The 22,779-nt window shown below is 41.0% G+C and overlaps 1 protein-coding gene across 6 annotated transcripts in view; it reads left to right on the forward strand.

Moving 5' to 3' along the window:
* AFF1 (ALF transcription elongation factor 1) overlaps nt 1-22,779 on the forward strand; it is a 111,015-nt gene that overhangs the window by 12,793 nt on the left and 75,443 nt on the right. For 2 of the 6 annotated variants that reach the window (XM_054064781.1, XM_054064777.1), the window contains exon 2: nt 13,597-13,681. The exons of 1 other annotated variant lie outside the window; for it this stretch is intronic. In XM_054064781.1, the coding sequence (XP_053920756.1) occupies nt 13,597-13,681 (85 nt within the window). Of the gene's footprint in view, nt 1-4,046; nt 4,278-13,596; nt 13,682-22,779 lie in introns of those variants that run through there. 3 more of the 6 variants (XM_054064782.1, XM_054064780.1, XM_054064778.1) reach the window with 2 other exon arrangements.

Genomic DNA, 22,779 nt, shown 5'->3' on the forward strand with positions numbered 1-22,779 from the left:
TATGTTTAGCAATATTTCGTGGCAACTGTGATTCAAGTGCGAAATCTCTTGTAACATAGAAAACAGTTACAGCCAGTGTGACTAGCTATGGAAAACACCAGTTAGCATGTTCTCAGTGAGGTGTGGATTCCACAGGTCTTAGCAAGAACTGTGGAGTAGCCAAAAGTGTCCTTCCTTATGTTGGTATTCTGCATTTGCAGCACTGGACGTGCACAGTGTTCAACTTAGTATAGCAGGGAATTTTTGTTTCTTTGCTTAAACAGCAGAATAGTATGTTGGAGGAACCATAAATTCAATAGCTTGGTAGAGCTCTCTTCCTATCAATAGCTAGCAAATCTTCAAAACTACTGATCTAGATAGGTATAGGGGAGAAAACCCCCAAACTTTACAATGAAGCTTTGAGATAGAGGCATGGATTTCAATTCGCTTCCTTTGGACAATATCTCTACTTTCAAAAATGAGAGTTTTGTTATTGCTTGCATGAAAGATAAACATGAAAAAGAATGAATGAATTCTTAATTACTTTACTTAAAAATAAGTAAATAATCTTAAATAATTAAATGCCTCCCTTTCCCTGTTTTCTAACGTCTTCGTATGTCATTGCACAAGATAATTACATATATAACTCTCTAGGACAAGTAGGATCTTTGCTTTTGTTTGGAAATCCCCTCCAAAATGTTGGCTGGATATGCAGTTTTGCTGCTGGTATTAGTATGTTTAATTATCAGTGCTTTTGTTTATACTTAGAACTTTCTAGCTGCAGTTAAATCTATTCTCTTCTCTGAAGGTGTCAGACTCAGCATTACTATTTTCCACTGCTTTTCATAGGAAGAATAATCAAGTTCATTAGATTGATGTGTGAGCTTGAGAGAAGATGTGGGATTTCTTTTTTTTAAGTAATGATTTAAAATTCTATTATTAAGCCCTGATGTCTGGATTAACTGATGTTTGGATATCCCAGGCACCTAAATTATTCCAATTCTGCCTTGTAAAATTAAAAAAAAAAAAAGGGGGGGGAACAACCGTCCAGACTCCCAAGCTTTTTAAGAACTGTTGCCAATTTCTATTTTATTTAAATTAAGCCTTTTAAAATATTTATTTAAGAAGCTACAGTTTCTTGTGCCCTCAAGTGACAATTTGGCTCTTGTCAGTTTCTCTTCCTCCCCCCTCCCCACGACCTAATAACTCATCAAAATGTGACAGCTGAGTATGAGGGCTTGTCCAAGGGCTGGGGTACTCACCTGGGAGTCAAAAGGTTTTTTTTTTTGTTTTTTTTTTTTTTCACCTGAGAAGAGTTGGCCATTTGTGAATCCAGCCCAGCAGTGGTAGTCCCCACAGCAGTGGTTTTTTTTTTTTCCTCACTGTAAAGTGCTGAAACCCTCCTGCTTAAGCTGCTTTCCTAAAGACAAAGACAAAGACATGAACATTGCATATCTGCATAGTATTCCTGCCTCACTATTGCTTTCTTTGTTCATTTGACACTTTCTTGGCAGAAAAGGGGCTTAAGGGTAGACTGTGTTTCCCTGACATTGTGTCTCATCTGAAAAGGATGAAAATACCCTCATAAGAAAATCAATTAGTTCAACTTCAACAAAATAAAAATAAAAAGCAGCAAAAACCTCCTCCAGGTTATGACACAATTGAAGGCAAAAGCAAGAGGATGTAGACAAGAATTTTCCAGCTTGCTTTTTCTGTAGTACCTCACAGAAGGGTTTTTACCATGTGTGGTAAGTACATATTGCAACCTGGCTGAAAGGTCTCATGGTCAGTGGTATGAAGTTATCAGTGCTAAGAGCCTGCATTAGACTTCTACAGAAAAGAGAGGTGCTCTGCTCCCATCTTGACAGAGGTCTAATATTTCTACAATGCTTTGAATTTATAAAATGCTGCAAAAAAAAAAAAAAAAAGTAGTATTGGCAATCAGCGTTAGCAACTCTAATACTGGTAGTTAGTTTGCCTCTTTGAAGATGCCCCCTGCAATCCAGGATGCTTGTCTTCCCTTCTAGGCTTTGCTGTTGGCCACCTTGTTGATGCCGGGCAAGTCATAGCACCCATCTTCCATACCCTATTTGTAACCATGAGATTGATACTTGTCTCTTTGAAGCTACACTTTTTAATAAGTTTTGTATGAGGATTTAATGTTAATCTTGTTAACTCCATTCCACAGGACATACACAGTAATTGTTTCTTGCTGCCTTCTGTACTGTCTCATTTACGCATGAAATTTGCACTAAATAGCTAATTCTGCAAGCTGAGATTTGTGCTAAAAAGTGAGTGAGTGAGTCAGTGTGAAATGTGTGATTTGCTGGGAGTCAAGGGTTTTGTGCTACAGTAACTGTTTCCATTGATGAGTGTCTGCTGCTTGGATAACTTGTTCTGTTATTATTTTGTCCAGGTCTTCTGGGTTTCCTGATTTGTTAGTTGATGTGAAATTGTCGTCTTGTCCTCAGAGATGATAGTGGGTTTACCAGCATTTTTAGGATTTCAAAGAATTTCACAGGATGCTGAGTGTGGGTTTTGGTTTTGTTGGTGTGTTTTTATTTGTTTGGTTTTGAGGGTATTTTTTTTAAATTCGTAATAGGAATTGTCTATCATCAAGGTGGCACCTCAAATCCCCTGTCACTTATGACCAGTGAGTCCATGATTATCTGATATATGATATTATCTATTTTATAATCGGACCCACTTGTTCTGTTGTGGCTTTCTATTTAGAATCTTTTGGGTTTGGGTAAAGACAAGGAATGGGGGAAAATACACAAATGTTTTCTGATAATTTTTATATTTTTTAACTATTACAATTATATGCTTGTAGACTTTATATGGATGGCCTGTTAAAATTATAATTTATCATATATTATGAATGGGTTGTAAAACTGTGGTGTCTGCTGACTACTTTGACACAAGTTGTGATTTAAAACAGAAAATTGAGAGGACTGTAATGTTGTGGCAGTGTTAGAAATCTCAGCTGTATACAGTCTGCTGAGAAAAGTTGAAGGGATCTTGGATAAATGTTTTTGCCTGACGAAGGCCTGGTTAATTACCGGTGGAAAGGAGTTGCAGGAGTAGTTTGTTTTTATAATTGTGCCAGGGAACACCCAGAGCAAAGGACAGGTATTGCTGCTTTCTGAGTGAGTCTGCAAACTGTGTCAGGACTTGAGCCCAGAAGAAATTGCATAACAATTTTTTAAAATTATTATTATTTTTCTTAGCCTGCAGTTTCAAGTCTGGATACCTGAAGGTTCAGTAGTACACTCTGCTTTCATCTGCTACAGATGTGTGGCCGCATGGGACCCATGTTTATACCGGGGCTCTCTATTTGTTTTCAAAAATTTTGATGACTATGTGAGACATTTTCTTTTCTTTCTCTACAAAACTAAATAAAAACATCCCACAGCACTTAGGACGCTAAAAAAGGCAAGAGCTACTACTGGAAGTAGCAACGGCAGCCGCCCATCATCTTTAAGGTCTCTTCCAACCCAAACCACTCTGTGATTCTATGGGGAATATCTGTTCCCCCCCGGCCCAGGCAGCGCCTCGGGAGGGACAGGGGGATGTGGGAGCCCTTAAGATGCGACAAAAGGCAGGGAGCCAGTACTGGGAGTAGCAACTGCAGCCACTCATGATCTTTAAAGTCCCTTCCAACCCAAACAATCCTATCATTCTCACGCGTGGATGGGAAATGCACATTTTCCCCGGACCGGGCAGCGCCTCCGAGAGGGAGCAGGGTGCGGGGTGCGGGAGCCTTTAAGATGCGACAAAAGGCAGGGAACCAGTACTGGGGGTAGCAACCGCAACCACCCATGACCTTTACGGTCCCTTCTAACCCAAACCATTCTGTGATTCTATGATCCTCACGGGTGAATGGAGGATGCCCGCGCAGCGCCTACGAGCGGGATGCGGGATCCGGGATCTGCGGGCGCCGCCCGCTCCCAGCCCCACTCCGCAGCTCTCAGACCTCGCCGGGCAGCACCGGGACCCGGCGCCGCTCCCGTTGGGAGCCGCCCGTCCCTTGCCGCCGCCCGGGGGAGGGCTCTGAGCCCGGATGTCGATCACCGCGACTGTCATCCAGCCCTGCGCCTGCCCTCCCGGGCTGGGAAAGAGGGGGCTCCGTGACGCCTCGGAGGGGCTCGGCCTCGGGCGCCGGGAACTAGGGGGGAAGGGAGCATCAAATGGGACAGAAGATTCTGGCAGCGGGGTAGAGCCTGGACAGCTGGGGTGAGAGCTCATGAATAGAGAACGCTCGGAGGAATGAACTTCACGATGGCTGCCCAGTCGAGGTACGGCATTAAATAACTTCGATCGCTTCGGTGGGTTTCATTGGGAGCGTTTAGCGGCCCGGTGTGGTTTGTGATGCCCTCGCTCCTTCCCAGGCACGGTTTGGTTTTGGTTTTTGCGTATGCGCGCACGTCCTGGATAACTTCTGTTCATGGACTTTATTCACTGAAGTGTCCACTACCTCCTCTCGTCATAAACTTTATTTTATCGGGAGGAACGGTGGTAACAGTGGTAATTCTGTGTGAAATCTCTCCCTATCCGACAAGTTAGCACCGCTTTAAAACTGACTTTCTTCTCCCTTGTAGACTTGTCTGTTACTTGTTTGGGTTCTCCCCGCCCCCCCCCCCCCCCCCCCCCCCCCCCCCCCCCCCTTTGTAACCAGCCCGGTGTAAACAGGTTTCTGTGATTGCTCACAGCAAGTTTTAAAAGGCACCCGGTTTGTATTTCCTTGGGCTGGAGCTAGCTGTGTAAAATGGAAGCAGGTTGTGTCTGCCTGTGTGCAAATCTGAGTAGGTGAGAGGGTAGAAAATGGTTGTAGAGAAGAGTATGAAAAAGAATAATCCAAAGTAGTTGCTGTCAGGGAGCAAAATTCAAGCAAATATACTAGTCTTGGCTAAATGCTTTTCAACTGCGTTGTTAAAGAAACAGTTTCTTGCCAGCCGGGGCTGGGGGGTGTGCATGCATGCCATCTAAAGTGAATTTCACACTCAGCATGAGGGAGGCATCTTTCGTTAAGTCATAGCACTTGATGAAGCAGTGCTATTTAAGGCACCTATTAAATGACTTTTAGCTTTTACAGTGCTTAAATGAGCATTTCAGAAATGCAAACGAGAGAAACTCCTGTTTTTGTTCTTTACTCCCATACCAAGCTGTCACCCTGCTTCCCCTTTCCTTCAGGCAGTTAAAGAAAAATTAAAAATGGTGGCGAATCCTATACAGAAGTTTTGCACTCGTGGTGGCTTTTGACAGTGTTTTCTCTGCAGGTTTGAAGCCGAGAGCTGGCTTTAAATTACAAGCTGCGAAATGACAGAGCCCCAAGGTTTAGGGAGGAAGGGACAGGGAAGATCGATTGCTTCATTAGCAACTGAACTGTTCCCTAGGTCCGACTGCCTGCTCTCTCTCCCTGTGTGGAGACACTGGGAGTACTTAGCAAGGAGGCAAAGGTTTAATTTTTCAGCATCTTTTTTCTTTTGTATGATCACTTATTCGTGTGATTTACTGGCCTTTACTGCATTATCAATGGGTTGTTTTAATAAGCCGGCAGGCTAAGAGAATACAGCATAAATCTTAGTGCTGCTGGCTGGTGTCAGATCCTGGCTTGGCTCCAAGGCCAGGGACATACTTGATGTCTTGGAGGTTGCACAGCCATTTTCTTGGGTGTCAGGAGGGCACATGGCAGCGCACTAGCCTGCAGCCTCAGCAAACTGTCTGAGAAAGGGTGAGGCTGGCACTGGGGTCAGCGGACCACATCCATAACTTGTAAGGTGAGAGAATCAAGTTTTATACATTGAGTGGCTCAAACTGAAACAGAGGGAAATGAACCAAGGGTTGAGTAATGCGGGGCAGGTAAAAGGGCTGTGCCTTACACCTGCCATGGATGTGAAGACAATACATGCACCTGTCATTCTGTACATCGTTTGTATTTGCTCCTCCATCATTTGTATTTGCTTTTGTTAGGATGCAGTGACATGCTCAAGCTGTAAAACTATGTCAGGGTGTTAGAGCATAGTGAATAAGAAGGTACGATCTTTATACTTCAAGATCACTGTTAAGTCTCGGGTTATTGCTTATTCTAAGACAGTTGAAAGAAAGTAGGACTGAATATGAGCAGCAGAAATTAATCTTTTGCAGAAGAGAGAGATTATATTTTCCAGAAAGCCTAGCGCTTGTGACATTTCTGATTTGGTGGCATAGGTCAGCAAGGGTATCTATCTCAGTCCAACAGACTTGTGCTTTGTGGATACAGTGAGGGATGAATTCATATTCACTATAAATAATTAAAGTTATGCTGCATGGAACTGTGAGGCCACATGTCTCCAGAGTTCATTTGCCAAAGCGTGTCAGAGGGTTTACTCTGCTAGGTAGCTGACAAAAGATATGGGTGAGCTTTTTGTGTTGATTTCTCCTTTGTAAAAAATTCAATCAATTTCTGCAAGCTCAGTAAACTACTAATGAGGTGGTATTATACAGGGCACGGTAGTGTTTTGGATGTCACTCTGTATGTGGCCTTCTGGCAGTCCTCAATCTGCTTGGGTCTGCTCTTTCTCACACGCTGTATGTTTAAACTAGTGGAAGGGATGTGGCATTGGGGATGATGTTGTTTGGTAACAAGAAAATCCTGCATTCTTTCTTCAGCTTCAGTGATGTGATCCTGGGCAGGTCACCTAGCATTTGGGTTTAGCTGTTTTGAAAGGTGGAAGGAGTAAGGAGAACAAGGGAATAAAATGTGCCTGTTACAGCTCTTCAGTGTTTTAAAAACTGCCATAGTGATGACTGAGAAACCGATGCACCGATGGATGCTGTAACCTTTTAAAAAATATTAAATGTTAAGAAACGATTGTGATAAGTTGTGTATGATTTTTTTTCAGCTGTTTGAGAATGATCAGCTTCTACCGATAGCTGCTGTGAATAGCTTGTATCTAGAGCCATTAGGTGGAGAAACTATCCTCCAGTTAGTGTTTTGTGTAAAATATAGATTTTCTTTTTTTTTTTTTTAAGTTGCTGGCTGAGCTGTAGGTTTGCAGCTGTAGCTCTCCATGCACTCAATTCTGGAATGTGTGGATGATCTGATGCCTGTAGCATCTCCAGGCAACAGGGCTTGTGTCAGGTTTTTATGGTGTATTCAGGAATATGTGAACAGGAGCAGAATTAGTCTGAAAGAGGACAAGTTTACTTTAGTTAAATGTGGTGTGATGTTCATCATGTGCTGCTTAGCTGTTTTGAGATATGGCAGGACCCCTAGGAGGTGTGTGGGACAGAGTGGCTTCTGAGCTCACTACTGGCTACTACCAGCAATCAGTGAGGCGTGTGGATGTGGCTCCTTAGCTGAGTGGCAGAACTTGTCTTTCTTCTGCTGCTTCATTCTTCATTAAAACGTGTGCTCTACTGCAGCGATTGCAAGCTGAGAATCTTTAGATTATTAACTGCTTTTCTGAAGTTGTAGATTGCTTTTCTTAGGCTGGTTGGGATCATTTTAAATTGTCTGTACACCCTGTTGGTTACACTTTAGTTAAAATTGGTGGATAAATAAATACTTTCTTGGTATGGATGCTAGGAATTTCCAGTCGTCACTTGACTTGTCTTTCAAAGTGGTCATGATTATTTTGATTGCAGGTATGCATAATGAGTGCAATTTCCTAATCTTTGTGCATAGGTGAATGCAGTAGTACAGTCAGAGCAACATGAAATCTGAGTGTTGTGCTGTCATCCCTGCTGAGCTAACCTTGCTCTTTCTCCTCAGTCAGCTCTGCAGGGTAATGATGGACAGCAGTCTGGGAAGCTATCTGTTTCTACCCCCTAAAGCCAAGTCATACCAGTTAAACCCAGAAGAGTCTTGAAATGAGGCTGTACTGCTTATTTCAGTAGAAAATTAAGGTGATGCTGTGCAGAAATGAAATATAGCCATATCTGCATTTAAAATATGGTAAGTGCAGCAAAACAGTTCCTTCTACGGTGAATAATGCTGGTTTTTGGTTTCTTTTTTTCCCCCTGAGGAGGAGCTATATTGAATGCTGCAGCTTGATTTCATTCTGTGTTGTTTCACAACTTGTTTCATTTGTGAGTCCTGTTTATACTGGCAAATGCCAGTATTGGTGATGCTGCATTCCAGTCAGCTGATGTACGTGAAGAAGGACTGCAACAATGTCGTGTTAAGGTTTACTTATTTGTTGAAAGCTAAAACAGCCTTTGAACCCCCATTTTTTTTGCTTGTACACTGCTACTAGCCCTGCTTATAGAAATACAGTCTATGTCTAGACTTTCTGAGCCTGGAGTCTATTGCTTTGGAGCCAGCCTGTAGTTGTAGCCCCCTGCCCCCGAGAAGAGGTACTCACAGGGACGTGGATTTGCTGGGTTCGGGTATTTGGTGGTTTGTGGTTTTTTTTTGGTGTATGTTATGGTGTGTGGAGGTTTTTTTTGGTTTTTTTTTTTTTTTTTTTTGTTTTATTCTGTTTTCTGCAGTGGGAGTTCCAAGTTGTAATAGCCCTTGAAAACTCTAAATACTGTTGTCATGGACTACCTGAGCTGGTATAGGAAGGAATTGTTCCTTAGGTCACGTAATTTTCCTGGGTCTGATCTGTATTGTAGAGAGAAGCATTTGGTCACTGCTTTTTAGAAGAAATATAATTTGCTAGTTAACAGCAAGACACATCATGAATAGCGGGAAATGAGCTTTTAATGAATAAATTCTCCTCAGTGCTTTCTTTCTGAGTGTAGTCATAGTGAATGATGGCATGAAGCTTTTAAATGCCTTTTAAAATATAATAGAAAAACTGCCTCAGTAAAGTAAATAGGAATGCTATGAAGACATTCTTTGTGAGGTAGACTACAGAGAAGTGAGGAAGAGATCTCCACTGAGCACAGGGCGTCTTCTTAGGGCCTGGCTCAGGTGCAAGGTGCTTGGGAGTACAGAGGTTGGCAGCGACATGAGAGTTACTTTAATGTAGAGATGCCTGAGCCTTAAAAAAATGGGAATGTACTCATCCTGTTCAGGCTTGAACACAATATAGAGATTTTTCCCCCCCCCTTGTGGTGTATTATCGTGAGAAATGTACTGGCTGTGTTATGTTTTGCAGTTTTGGCTGCTGCAGTTTGTCCATGATAAAAACGTGAAGACACACATGGCACTGGCTGGGGTGGAACAACTGGCTGGGGCAGATATTGCTCCAAAATGCAGTTGTCATAGGTGGATTAAGACAGAGCTGCATTGTTCCAGCAAAATGCTTTTACAGGGAACAGATAAGAGCTACTGCGTGTGGTGTGAGCAGATCTTCCACAGTTGCATATTCACAGATAGTTATGGGAAGAGAACTTGCATTCTAGATCTGTGCAGAATCAAGTGGCCATGGAAGGTGGCGAGAGGCAGAATCCTTCCCGCCTGTGTTTCCTCTCAGCTGTGAATACTGCTTTGTGCAGAAGTAGCCCCCAGCTCTCTTCTACACTGCTGAGATGTAGAAATTGTTAATCACCTTAATTTACCGCTCAGGTTTTAAAAAGTACATATCTTTTACTGTCTTGTTCTTGTAGGTGGCATGCAGGGAGAAAAAGTAGGTGTGTGCACAGAACTGCACTTGGGGAGGTGCTCTGCCAGTGTTAACGCTGTTTCAGCATTGTCAAGCTGAGTTGTCGTAGGTAGGTTTCGATAGGCAACCTTCATCGTAGGTGCTGTATGCTCTGTGAAGATGTTTGTCTTCTGATTAGGTTAGGCATAGATATTGTTTAGTGTGTAGAGTTGTGATTTTTTAGTTGTACTGAGTGTTTGTGGTACCAGTGACCTAAGTTTTCCTTTAGTGTTGTTTTTGCAGTGCCTGCCCATGAGGTTAAGATAAAAGAGTGTTCCCGCTTTAATTTTTAGAGAAATTTCAGTAAGCAAATTGTTAATGTTTAAAGTCAGAGACAACAGCAAAACTTATTCTAAGGATAGTAAAAAATGGGTATTTCTTTTTTTGTACTTATAAAAAAAAAGTGACAAAGACAACAATAACAACAAAGTAACAAACAACAAACACCCCTACCCCCAATTCATGAAAACCTAAGCAGGAAGAGCATAACAGAAGCTCTTTTGAAAAAGAAACAAAAGAGCAAACTCACAAGCATATGGTAGTATTTTTATTCTCTACATTTTTTGCTTAGAATACCATATTCTGTGTAATCTATAGGTGGGCAATGACATATTTATCAATGATTGAACAGCTTCTTCCTGGCACAGCGGTGTTTACCAGCTGGTGTGTGTATGTCAGGTATGTGAGAGAGCATGAGTACATGTGCCTTCTCCCTGAACTGAGTTATGGGCATTACAGTTTGAAATGTGTATCCGCTAGTATCTGAAATTGAAAGGAATTATGACAATGTATAGCAGTAAAAAGGATATTCGCATGTATGGAGAGCTGTACATATATGTAAGAAATTACTTTCAATATTCTTGTGCTTCTGTAGTTTGTTAGGTTGTGCTTAAGAGCACATTTTTGAGATAATTCATCTTTACAAGCAGAGCTTCGAAACTCTTCTTCATAACTAGTCTGTAGCTATTTCTCAAGCATTGGCAGTTCTTTCTCTCTTTCTCTTAACTGGCAGTTAAAAAGCGCTTTGGTGAAATGTCTCTCTTTTTTCCTGTCCCCACAGCCCTCAGCAGAACAGGCTGTTCTAGTAAAAGTTGTTTTCCTGGTGCCAGTAAGCATGTGGTTCTGCTGAGAACAGGCTGTCAGTCCAGGGACCTATTTCTTCATACCTTGGCTAAAATAATGCGTTCTAACAGAAAGGCAGTGTGGATTAGCTGTGCTGCAGAGCAGGGAGGCTCACTTTTTTTTTTTTACAGACTCCCTTAGCATTACCATCACCTGTAGTCCCCTGTCCCTGATGGCTACCGTGTCTGCCTGTCACTGCAGCTTCAGGGGCTTGTTTACCATGACAAGTTTTGCTGGTATAGCTAAAAGTACAGGTAAAAAATATACTGCAGAGGTGAGATAGCTGTGGGAGCAAAAGCTTAGTGTAAACACCATGATGCTGGAGAATAAGGCGTCTTTTTTTTGGCTTGTGGCTTCTCGGGGGCTGGATGTGGATGGTGGATGTAAGCTGTGTTAGCTGAAGACCTCTTCTGAACCATGGTGTTCCCCCTTCTTTGCTGAAACCCTTCAGATTCCTTGTAGTAGGATAGCCCGCTTTATCCAGCGGTTAACTCTTAATCAGTGCAAGAAAATTCCCATCACCGTCCAGTGGGACCATGATGTTTCCTGTAGTCCAGCCTGGAAGTCTCTTTTCAATTGTACTGAAATGTTGCACCTACTTTTAATGTTAAAATTGCTTCCTTAATGTTTAAAACTACTTCTTGAATTGTCTGTCTATATAAATCTAAAAAAGCACTAAAACACCTGTGATTTATACAGATAGAAAAACAAAGACACCTCATGCATGGATCACTGGGGTTGTAGTTTGTGTGTCTTTTAGAGAAAGTAGGTTTTCCCATTATTAGTGCAATATACTCTGACATGAGGAATGCATTTACTTCTCTGTTGCTGCTGGGTGCATTTTTTGGGGAAAAATAATTTGCACATCTACTCTTCCTTTCTTTTTTTTTTAAACCATTGCAGCCTGGCTTGCACTTAATTTTCAGTCTCTGCTGCAGGGCAATCTTGCCTGGTGTATAGCCGGATATAAGGTACATCTCGGTCTGGAGAGGGAGACTTCCCCAAGGTTGTCTTTTGTGCAGGCTGATAGGAAACTTAGGCAGTACTGGAAGCAGTGCTTCTCCCTTCAAAAATAGTTACCTGATTGTAAAGCTTTGAGAATGTCAATTCAGAACTATATGGAGCTCGTGGTGTCTCCCCATGCTTTGTAGTTCCACCTTCCTTTCCCCCCAGTCTGTATGTTTAATGTACGTTTATGAAAGCTCATGATTTTCAGCTTGGTTAGATGCTCTGTAACTCAGAAATGAGTAAATATATGAAGCTTTCAGTATAATCTGGGGTTTCTGTTTGAATCATAGAATGATTTGGGTTGGAAAGGACCTTAAAAATCATCCCACCTCCCTGCTATGGGCAGGGACACCTTTCACTGGATCAGGTTGCTCAAAGCGTCATCTAACTTGCCCTTGAACAACCTCCAGGGTTGGGACTTCTACAACTTCTCTGGGCAACCTGTGCCAGTGCCTCACCACACTCACAGGAAAAAAAATCTTCCTAATATGTCACCTAAATCTCCCCTCTTTCAGCTTAAAACCATTACTTCTCGTTCTATCCCTGCACTCCCTGACCAAGAGTCCCACTCCAGCTTTCCTGCAGGCCCTCTTTAATGCATAATATTCTGTAACTTTCATTCTGGAAAGAGGATGAATAGCCTCTTAATATTTAAAGGGAATGCAATCACTTTACTGAGGTTTTGAAACATTGTTATAGGAATCTTTATCCGTTTGCAATCACCTATCCATTTTACCTAGGCTGACTTCAGCAAACTGTTTATAGGCTTTCTTTGCTTAGCTAGTGTTTGTGACGCCACCTCCAACACCCCTATGAAAAGAGAATGCCTAGTCCACTTAAAGAGTGAAAAACTACTATTCTAAGCTTAAGAAAATTCTGCCCAAATCAGGGAGAGATGGAAAAACAGGTAGAAGTATGTCCTGTTCTGAGAAAGTCTAATCTGCTTTCAGAAACACCATAATAATGGGACCTGATATTCAGAGATTGGAGTTTTTTTTCCTGTGGCATTCTGCATGAAAAGCAGTTGACTCATACACTGAGGTATTAATAATAGACAAAAAACCCCTTCCTAAATTAGCTAACTTGGAAAAATTTAATAACTCAGAGTTTTACCTTCAAAAAAAAGATTTTTGGTCATTTAGTGAATTCAGGGCCACAAAGTTTTCCCTTACTTTATTTATTTGTAACCAAAATTACACCAGTATTCCCAGCCATTTCTGTTAAAAGCATATGCTGATAAAGGAATTACCTGTATAGCTTTTGTTCTTGAGAATATTTTTAATGTCATCAAGCTATTGGGATAAAAATTCTGTGATATGTGAAGGAGCTTGCAGAAAATCTTCGCTGCTGGGAAAATTCAGATCACATAAGTTAGGTGCGACAATGAAATCAAAAAGTAGCAAGTGAGAAAACTGAAAGACAATATGGATGACATTAGTAGTGCTGTAAAGATGTGCCATCTAGCTGTAACAGATGTTGAGAGTGTTTTTTCCATGTTACCTATGGAAAAAAACCCCTTACTTTTAGTATATCATTAAGCAAGTTTCATTTGGGCAAAAAAAAAAAAAAAGTGTTTTACTTTCTAGACTTTCTTAGCAGGATACCATTGAGCAGTTTTGTAGTTTCTAGGAAACTGTTAATAACAGCTGAAGGGAAAGTTAATAGCTTAAATTAATCTCTCCCCAAAATTAATATCTCTGAGTACAAAGCTGTGTTTAAGTTTTGGTTGTGAATAACTATAAATTTAATCTACAGACTGCAGCCTTTTGTGCAAGAATGCACTGTGCTGGAAACTAATTTTTTAACAGATATTTTCTATGCAGGTACATGGAATTGTGGCCAGTCTGGCATGAAGACTATAACTTGGAAAAGGAGAAGAAAAAGTGCTAACAGGTTTTTTTTGTCTTTTCAGCAAGGCTAGACTATCTCTTGGAAGATGCCCTTAAATTTCTGTTGATGTTGATGCCTCCTCATTTCAGACCAGCTTCAAATTCTTGGTGGGTAAATGGGATGATCTCAGCCTTGGTTCTGAACGAAGCAAAATGAGACAGGCCCAAACTGGATTTTCTGCATTTACCTTAGCATATCACTAAGCATAGAGTAGTGCTGTTGCTTAGTGCTGCAGATTAAAGTGGGTGCATTAAATTGTCAGTCAGCAGAAATGATAACATTAAAATTTGGCTCTAAACTGGTTTTTCTGTTACTTAAATGTGTGAATCAGTCTGGTTCCTAATGACTTAGGAAGTGTGTTTTCTTTCCAAGTCAGTTAAGTAAACTGAATGGACTGACCTACAGTGGATACTTTTCTCTCATTGCACATCCCTTTTTCATACGTCTTTGGAGAGACAAAGTGAATTTATGTGCAAGGAGATTTCTCTTACAAGTTAGAGCATTCAGGTAGTCTAGCACTGTGTTTCACAACTAGAACTTTCTTTCTATAATTCTTAAATAAATTAAAGCAATTTGTAATTATAACACTCTGATAATTGCAACCAAAAGCTTCTCTTTTGGAAGCTGTATTGTTGTGTGTTGATGTTGTGTTGCTATTTGAACAACCTGTGAGAGAATTTATCATGAAAACTTAGGATGTGTGTTATTTTAGAACAAAACACCCCAAACCAAACACACACGTGCACACACGTGCACAAAACTATTCTGTAATGCTTATAAAGCCAGATGTGACCTGGGTTAATTTTTAAATCTAACGAATATTTATTTGACATTCCATCCTTTGGGCTGAACCTTATGTCGTTTTGTGGCTAAATACAGTTGTTTCAGTCCTTAAACCTAAGAACGGGGTTGTCATCTGTGCTGTAATTCTCAATTAAAGAAATGTGTATGGAGTGTGCACTCCCTCAGTCAAAGGTCTTGTACTCGGTACTGTTTCTACTCATTTCCCTTAAGAGTGCTTATTCATGTAGCTTTCTGATTTGGCAGTAATCATTTGTGCTAGCCAGAACAGTGGGGAGGGGGAGAAAAAGTCCTTTTCTCAGCTATAGCAAAAGAAAAACTCAAAAGTCATGTTTAAAAATACTAACCCCCCCCTTAAGTTTGATAGAAATGCCATACAAAAGAAGGTATTGTTAAGAAAACTCCTTTCTGTGTTGCAACCCCATTTTTTGCTTTTCTTTTAATGGATTTCTATATTGGCTATCCTTTCACTTTTCCCTACAGTCCATTGCTTTCTAGCTGTTAATTTGATGGGTGAGAGGTGTCATGCTGTGGGGCAGATGATAAAGTATGTAACTGATGGAGAGGGTAAATACTAGAAAAGTTTCTTTTTTACTTCCCTGTTCCTTCATACATTGATTAAATATCAAGTTAATGGTTTCATTTTTAAAAAATGCTTTCCTTGAAAATGGTCCCTACTCCTGTCTCTCAGGCTAATGATGTAAATGTACTGATGATATTGATATAAGCTATGTTTACTTGAGTGTAACAACTATAAAGACTGTTTAGTTACAGTAGTCTGCCAAGTAAATAATGGTCTGTTTTTGTTTGTTCAATATTTATATCTTTTTCCTAGAGAAGCCCCTGGACACACAACCACCAGTGTGAGGGCTGAAAACCTAGCAGCAGTCACTGGAGTTAATATGATGCATTTAGAAGATCTCCAAATCATGCATTTTTTTTTTTTTTAAATCCTTGAATTATTCTTTCATTCCTTCCTTTTCTCTTTCTGAGGTGGCAGTGAGAGGTGATGTGCCAGGGCTCAGCAGGGCATAGGTGCAAAGTGTTGTTACAGCTGCTGCTCTGAATTTCCTGGGTTCTTCTGGATTTTTCTGTGTTGGTCATTTGAGGCCAAATTGTAACCTTCAGCATGTCCTCTTGGTTTCAGCTGATCTGTTCCCTTCACATCTTTTGAGAGGCTTAAACTATGTATTATAAGGCAATGGTCTGTTTTGGTGAAAGGAAGAATTTAGACCAGTATTAGTTTTCTAGTTTCCTTTGGCTTTAACCTTTCAAGTCCCGTTCCAGAAAGCATTCCTGTTAAAGAGCTGAGCTTGAGCTTGTGCTCAAAATGTACTCTTCACCTGGACCTTTCACAGGAAGGATGGTTTTTGCATATGAAGGTTTATAAGCACATGCTCAAAATAGGTTCCTGATTCACAGCTTGAAACTGAGGAATGACTTCTTACATGTGTGCATGATAGAGAGAAAAAGAGATGTGGGAGAGGGGAAGGATATTAACCTTACCGTTTACTTTGTTCTTTCTCTGATGTGTGTGTGGCTGTAAGCACTGTATTTCTAAGCAAGGCCATGTTAAGTGAAAAAACATGGGATTAAGGTGCAATATGCTGGCCAGGAAGGATTCCAAGAATTGTTCTGAGGATGGATAAAATGAAAGTCTCAGGTGGAATGGAAAAATGTAGAAAGAGTGACTTTCTGTTCTTTCCCTTCTCCCATTTTTCAAGTGGTTTCCAGAAATACTTATGCATAGCAGGTTTTTTTGTGCAAAACATTTACTCTTTTTTTGGTTGAATGTTTAATAACTGTGTCAACTAAGCAATTATGTAAGATGGAATAGATACAGAATGTATTAGAAAGTGTGTGTGAGATTTTAGGGAGATATGGTGGTTTTTTTATAAAGAACGTTATTCTGAAATCCTGTGATCAGCTTGCATTTTCTTGAAACTGCCTAGCTTTCTGCAGATGACTTGGCTGGATGTTGCTTGGGTTATTTAGGGTATTGTCTGGTGTAGGAGATGTTATTCATCATGTTTGTGGATGCCTCATTAGTGAATCTCTGAGACAGTGAGAGACTACAGAGAGATTAAGCAATCCAGAGGAAACGTGTCCTTGTGATGACAGAGGAAGCTGTCTGGTTGGAAGCAGGTTGTTCAAGAGGCTCACCTAACTTGCCACTGGATGTAGCTTTAGACAGAGTCAGGGGGTGAGGGAAAATGCAGCAGCCTGCATGGAAGAACTTGGAACTTTCTTTGGAAGTTTGATGCAATGATTACTGCAGGGCATCTGCTCAGTCCCTCAGAGGGCAAAGCGCAGACCTCCTGCCTTGTGTTCAGGGTGATGAATAAGTGTCACTGCAAACATGCGTGGGAAGGTAGGGAATGAGGAACCCCAGGGAGAGGCGGTGCTGATTCATTCTTTTTCCAAACTGTCTGCACCACTATGGTATTACGGGACAGGACCTTGAAGAGGCTGTTGGTTGTTTCCATGAAAATACTCATGAAGGTAGAAGTTCTGAAGGATTTTATGAGAGAAGGCAATGTATCCCAGGAAGACATCCTGAGTCACTGCTGAGCGGAAAAAATGCTCGTGAAACTCCTCCTGTGTATTCCTGCAGCACTTCAGTGTAATTTTCCAGCCTTGGTCTTGAGCTTGGCATTAAATCACCACCATTATTGTCTGGGCAGGGCTGGCTTTCTTCCAGAGTAGTAGTTTCCCCATACAAAAGGACAGCTGATTGAGAACAGTCCTGGAAACATACCAATCCCTTAGAAGATTAAAACTGGAAATAAGATGATACAGACTCTGGAAGCTAATGAAACAGAACAACTATGGTGTAATTAATAAGTCTTTTGACTAGTTGCCTTCTATCTGTCGGGTCTGTCGGGTCTTCTCCTTGAAGATGGAAAGAAAAATTGCTGTGATGTGACCACGTGTTTTCATTGCTGAGACGGTCTTGTTTTTAATGTGGCTGCAGCTGAGCATGCTGAGTTGCATGTAACTCCTGCAAATGGAAATTGAGAGGAAGCTCATGTGCTCATGTTCACCTCATGTGCTTCCAGGCAAGGTCTAAGGAAAAGCATCTTCTTCATTTGTCAGAGCCTTTTTACTTAGCGAGGGCTTCACTGGTACTGACTGCCCCTAAGGGCTGAAACCTCACACACATGATGAAGTGAGGGGCTTTCACCAGTAACTTCCAGTTCTCACCGCAGCAAAATGGGTCAAGCAGAGGGCAAGGACCTGTGAAAGAGCAGCAGAGCTGTACTGTAGAAAACCTATTGACTGAGGCTGCATGAGCACTGAAGATGTTAGAAATACTTGAATCCCCAAGCTCCGTGTGCATACTGAAATGTAAGGAACACGAGTGGTCACTTTTTACAGAAGTAAAACTTCCGTGTCCTTTCTTACTCTGTTCTTAGAGACACAAGCAACCATGTTGTGTTCACTCATCCTGCACGCAAGTGTCTGGCCAGAGACTCTTCCTCAGTATCAGGCAAACTCCTGACAGGCAGTCAACTCCTCCATTGGTCTATTTGTAGTCGTGCTACCTGTGTTCTTGCGGGTTTTGGGACCCTGCATGAAAGGAAGGTGCCTCTGTCAGTGCATGTGCATTGTCTGCCCTTCCTGGGCTGCTTTGCAGGGGCTCTGCCTAACAGGCAACTGCTCGTGAGACTCCTGTGGTTGCATTACTTTTGTTGCTCAATTGTTTAACAAAGTGCTTTTAGTGGAAACATAAAACTGGATAGAAATACAAAGCCTAATGCAATAATCTCTTAATTGGAGTGCTGTAAATGACTATTCAGCATGATTACTGTACTCACTGGGAGGGGCGCAGTGGGGAGGAAAGAATATTGAATGAAAGACACTAAACACTTTAGCGGCTAGGAACGATGATTTATTGCCAATCTGAGCATTAGGCTAAGCAGGGCAAATAAATGGACAATAGTCAGTGCTTTTGGAGGTAGAAATTGCCTCATTCAGGGCATTCAATGTGTGGGACACATAAATTCTATCAGGATAAATGCACAAAGAGTGATTAATTAATAGTGGCGACATACTCATGCGTGCACTGTCCTTAGGCAACCCAGAAAAAGTATTAATCAGCACATTACCCAGTTATTGACAGATAACTCCTGATATGTAGTAGTTTGCCATTTCAGCTAGAAAATGCATTGTCCCTCTGCCTCCCTGTAAAAGTCATGGCTTTTGCTGTGTTGTGTGGTTGACAAAAATACCTCATGTTTTTTAAGCAGCAAAGGAGATGTGCTGAAAGGCACATTGGCATTATTATTTTTTGGTATTGCTGCAAGCCGTTCAAAGCTTGTTAGTCCTTGCAGAAGCCATCTCCACTTTTGGATCTCTCAGGTTAGGAGCAGGAGGTAAAAAAAGATTAGCTCGGTACTGAGCTGGCAGTTGATTTAGCATACAGCTGCATTCCCCAGGACAGAGCATGGTTGTCATGGAATTTGTGCTCCAAGAACACATGCTGCACAGGGAGGCAAGGTAAGTGTTTTGGAAGTGGTCTTGCTGGTTCCCACCAGCACTCCCCTTTCCTACAATTTACTGTGTGATTTTCCCATGCTGCCTAAGCACAAGGACACCTAAATTCTCCTGCTTGCAGAAATCTATTATACCAGCCTTTCTTGGCGTAGTTGGGACATCATGTGTGCCTGTTGGACTCTCTGGTGCATGCAGATGCAAACCAACTGCCATGCCCACACCAAGCAAGTTGGAGAGATTTCCACTGTTTGCAGTGGGTCTCAGAGCTGCCAAACCCACACTGTTGTCCTGTGGGAACTGGAGTTAGCTGTTGCTTTTGATCTGAGCCACACTGTGATGCTCCCACTGCCTGCATGCAAGTGTTGCTAACAATGGTAAAGCCGAACAGTTTGCTGTTTCTCATCTGACTTCCAATGCTGAGGGAAAGATGGAAGCTCAGATGATGCGAAGAAAATTAGATTTTTTTTTTAAATTAGAAAACTAGAAAGTTGTTGAATAGATCTGTTCAGAATTGAAAGGAAAAAGGTATTTGTAGATTTTCAAATTGTTATTCTCTTAGAGGAGTAGCTTTTTGTAGTTGCTGAAAGGAGTAGCCTTTGTAAAATGATCGGCACGTAAATATTTTTTAAAAGCAGGAAAAAAGATAAGATACTTCAGAGTGTATTTTGGAGCAGCATGTGCCTTGCTGTGTGAATTAGGCATGCATTGCTACCTTCCTAATGAACTCTGTCATGGATTATTGCTCTTGCATAGTTTGAATGTTTTCCAAGTCCTTTTGAATGATAATGAGGTGCTTTATTGTGAAGACTTCAGGCCAATGATTTGCAGTTTGAAACTCTTGCATATAGAGATATTGGGATTCGGACCATGTGTGCCTCTTAATAAAACTTAGCAACAGTTACAAACCATACAAAAATTAGCAGGTGCTTGTTTGCATAGATGGAAAAATTAGGAAATAATTCTAGAATAATTATAGCCTGACAGAGGCTCTGGAAAAGATTTTTAAACGGGCTTTTCAGTACATAAGCACATCTTTTCTACAAACATTGCTAATCTCTTTGTTTTCCTACTTAGTGTTTTTTATGCAGATAAGACTTGTTCAACCAGTTACTCAGCTCATGTTGTTATGTAAGTGGAAAACTCAAAAGAGTAGGAAACCTTTTAATCTGTGCATGATTCATTTGCTGCTAATTCCTATGAAAGTATGAAAGAATTTCTATCTTTAATATTCTTTTTTCCTCATCACAGATTATTTACGGTGTTGTCTACGGGCCTGATTTAATCAATTGTTTGGGAAGGATTTTACACTGAGGGTATGTTTCAGAGAAAGTATTATATGTTTTCTCATGTGCTCAAGAGGTTGCGTGGTTTAAAGATTCAGGAGGCAGAATTACACGTACCCATATTTCTGAAACAATTTTAAATGCTCATATTTGTAAACTTTGCTTTTTTTATGCTTTATAGCAAATTAAACCACTGATAATGTTTGTGTAGTTTATTCTTAAACCAGATTCGTGTTTGCAGTTCTGAAAGGAACAAATGCAAAGGCTGATGTTGTGTTCCTTTTCATGGTGGGCTTTCTTTGCATTAAACTGTAGAGCATCGGGAATGCACTTTAGCCCACAGCTGGGATGGCAGCAGAGGGTAGAAAGGAGGACCCTTCCAACTGTGCAGGAAATGTGAGGAGAAAGGCTTTTAGGCTCAGCGGCAGTCTGAGTTGTTATGCATGTGCGTCATGCAAAGCAAGGTGAAGTAATGATGAAACTAGTGCTCCATCTGCATGATGTGGTGTGAGGAGTATGCAGAGACTCTGTAGAGAAATGTTGCTGAAGTGAAGCTGCATGTGAAATGCACTGTGGCAATAGCTGTGTGATGTGGCACTCACGGACCACATGGCAGTGTGGCTGTTGGACTTTGAGCTGCTTGGCAGAGCATGAACAGGGCAGCTGATAGCCTGCTCCTACAGAAAACTAGTGACTTATTCACTCAGCTGGATGTACAGGGATGTTAGCTATGCAAGGAGGAGTATTGTGTGAGAACAGATTTAGAATGTAGACACATGAAGCAGCTACTCACTAATAATTTCAGTTTCTTCTTTACTAGCTATGTCTTGAAAAAATTGTTCTTTGGTGTAGTACAGAACAATTATGGTTTTGATTTTCTTTTTAAATAGTGTTTCGGAAGCTGGTTCTATAAAACTGGTGAACAAAAGGCACATCCGCTTGAATAATTTTAATGTAATCTTAAAGTAGAAAATGTATTGCATTTGACTTGCACCTGCAGCGAACATTTATTTATGTACTTGAATGACTGAGGTAGAAAAGTGGATTGTAGGATTTGAATCCTGGATTTAACTTGCAAAATGATTTCATATGTAAAATTAAACATTGGGTTTTTTTCCTAGAGTTTTTATTTTGTTGTAACCTACTTTTTTCTTCAGATCTTTTAACTGAGATAGTTGTTTGAAAGATTTATAGTTTTTATGAGGACATTGGGGAAACAGTTACTGTGTTGGGGAAGACCACTGGGCTTTGCTTTCCTGAGTACTTTTGTGCTAGGTCAGGAATACGTCTGGACAGCTAGTGTGAAGAAAATGTAGATCTAATCAATCTTGGGTTTAATTTCCTACAATCAGGCAGATGGAAATGTGTCTGAATCAAAATCTTGTAATTGTGTAAAAAGTAGAATTAAAATACATCTGGGAAATTAATATTACAGCCAAACCCTCTTTTTTCACAATCTCTTACTAGATTTTGTCTCCTTCTCAAGCAATGTGAGTATGCAGCAGCCTTTTTACTTGATGTCGCAGATCTCCAAGATTTGCCAGTGAAAGATATTGGTTTGGAGCCTATTTTAAAGAAACAGAAGCCTGATTTAATTTTTACTTTCCATTTTGTGTTGATTGCTACTGAGAATGCGTGGTTCCCTTGCGCCTTTAAACCTGTTACCAATAAGTTCATTGTACTGAGCAAGAGTAACAACAGAAAATGGTATGTCAAGGCAAAAGCAAATAAACATATAGAATGGCTCTTATACTGAGTAGAAGGTATGTTTTGCCCTATACACTTTCCCAGGCACACATGGAACAGTTAATGCAAGGCGCTGGATTTCTGCGGCCAAGAAGAATTCAGAGGCGGATTGGTACTGTGGGAGAAAGTAAGCCTTCACATTAATGGGGCAGCAGCCCATAACCACTTTTGTTTATTTAAGTGTATCTTACCACGGTTAGGAACAGTGATGTTTAGCTAGTAGTGAGTGAGTTGATAAAAAACATCACAGTCATGGTGTCTGCCTTTTCACTGGGAAACATCTTTTTACTGTGCTGGGCAGTTGTGCACATGTGCATGTAGCAAAAGACCATCTGCTCTGAAAAGGCTTGCTTCTTACCATGTAGTAGTTACTCTGTTTCTGTGTTCATACAACTGACTTACAGCTCTAAGTGAAAGTTTGGCCTAGAGGTAATAGCTGAAGTGGTGCACTGAAGTGCAGAGTGCTAGAGGACCCAGCTGGGCTTAACAAATGTGGGGTTTGGCACTATTCCACCAATTTTATTTCAGTCACACGATTTTCCTGAGCTGGGGTTTGTAAGCTAACACTTGAGTTAGGTTTGTGTGTCTCAGATTGACTTAAACAACTGGGAGAAGTGCACAATTGTTCTTACTATGAGTAGCATGTAGATAATCAAGAAGGAGAAACATGGGGAGGGATAATGCTGCAAGACAGTTTGCTCCTGAGTGCTGAGTTGTTCCAGGTGCTGTAATGTCAGTGGACCATAGAAGGGGTCCAGCTGGGTCTCTAATGGGTGTACTCACCTTAATTTTTCTTATTACCTGAACACTGACTTATTCAAAGAAATTGCTCCTGTGCTATGTGGCCACATTGGAGTTCATTTATACATTCTTAATTC

This window comes from Cuculus canorus, chromosome 4 (assembly GCF_017976375.1).
Source record: "Cuculus canorus isolate bCucCan1 chromosome 4, bCucCan1.pri, whole genome shotgun sequence".
Classification (NCBI taxonomy): Eukaryota; Metazoa; Chordata; class Aves; order Cuculiformes; family Cuculidae; genus Cuculus; species Cuculus canorus.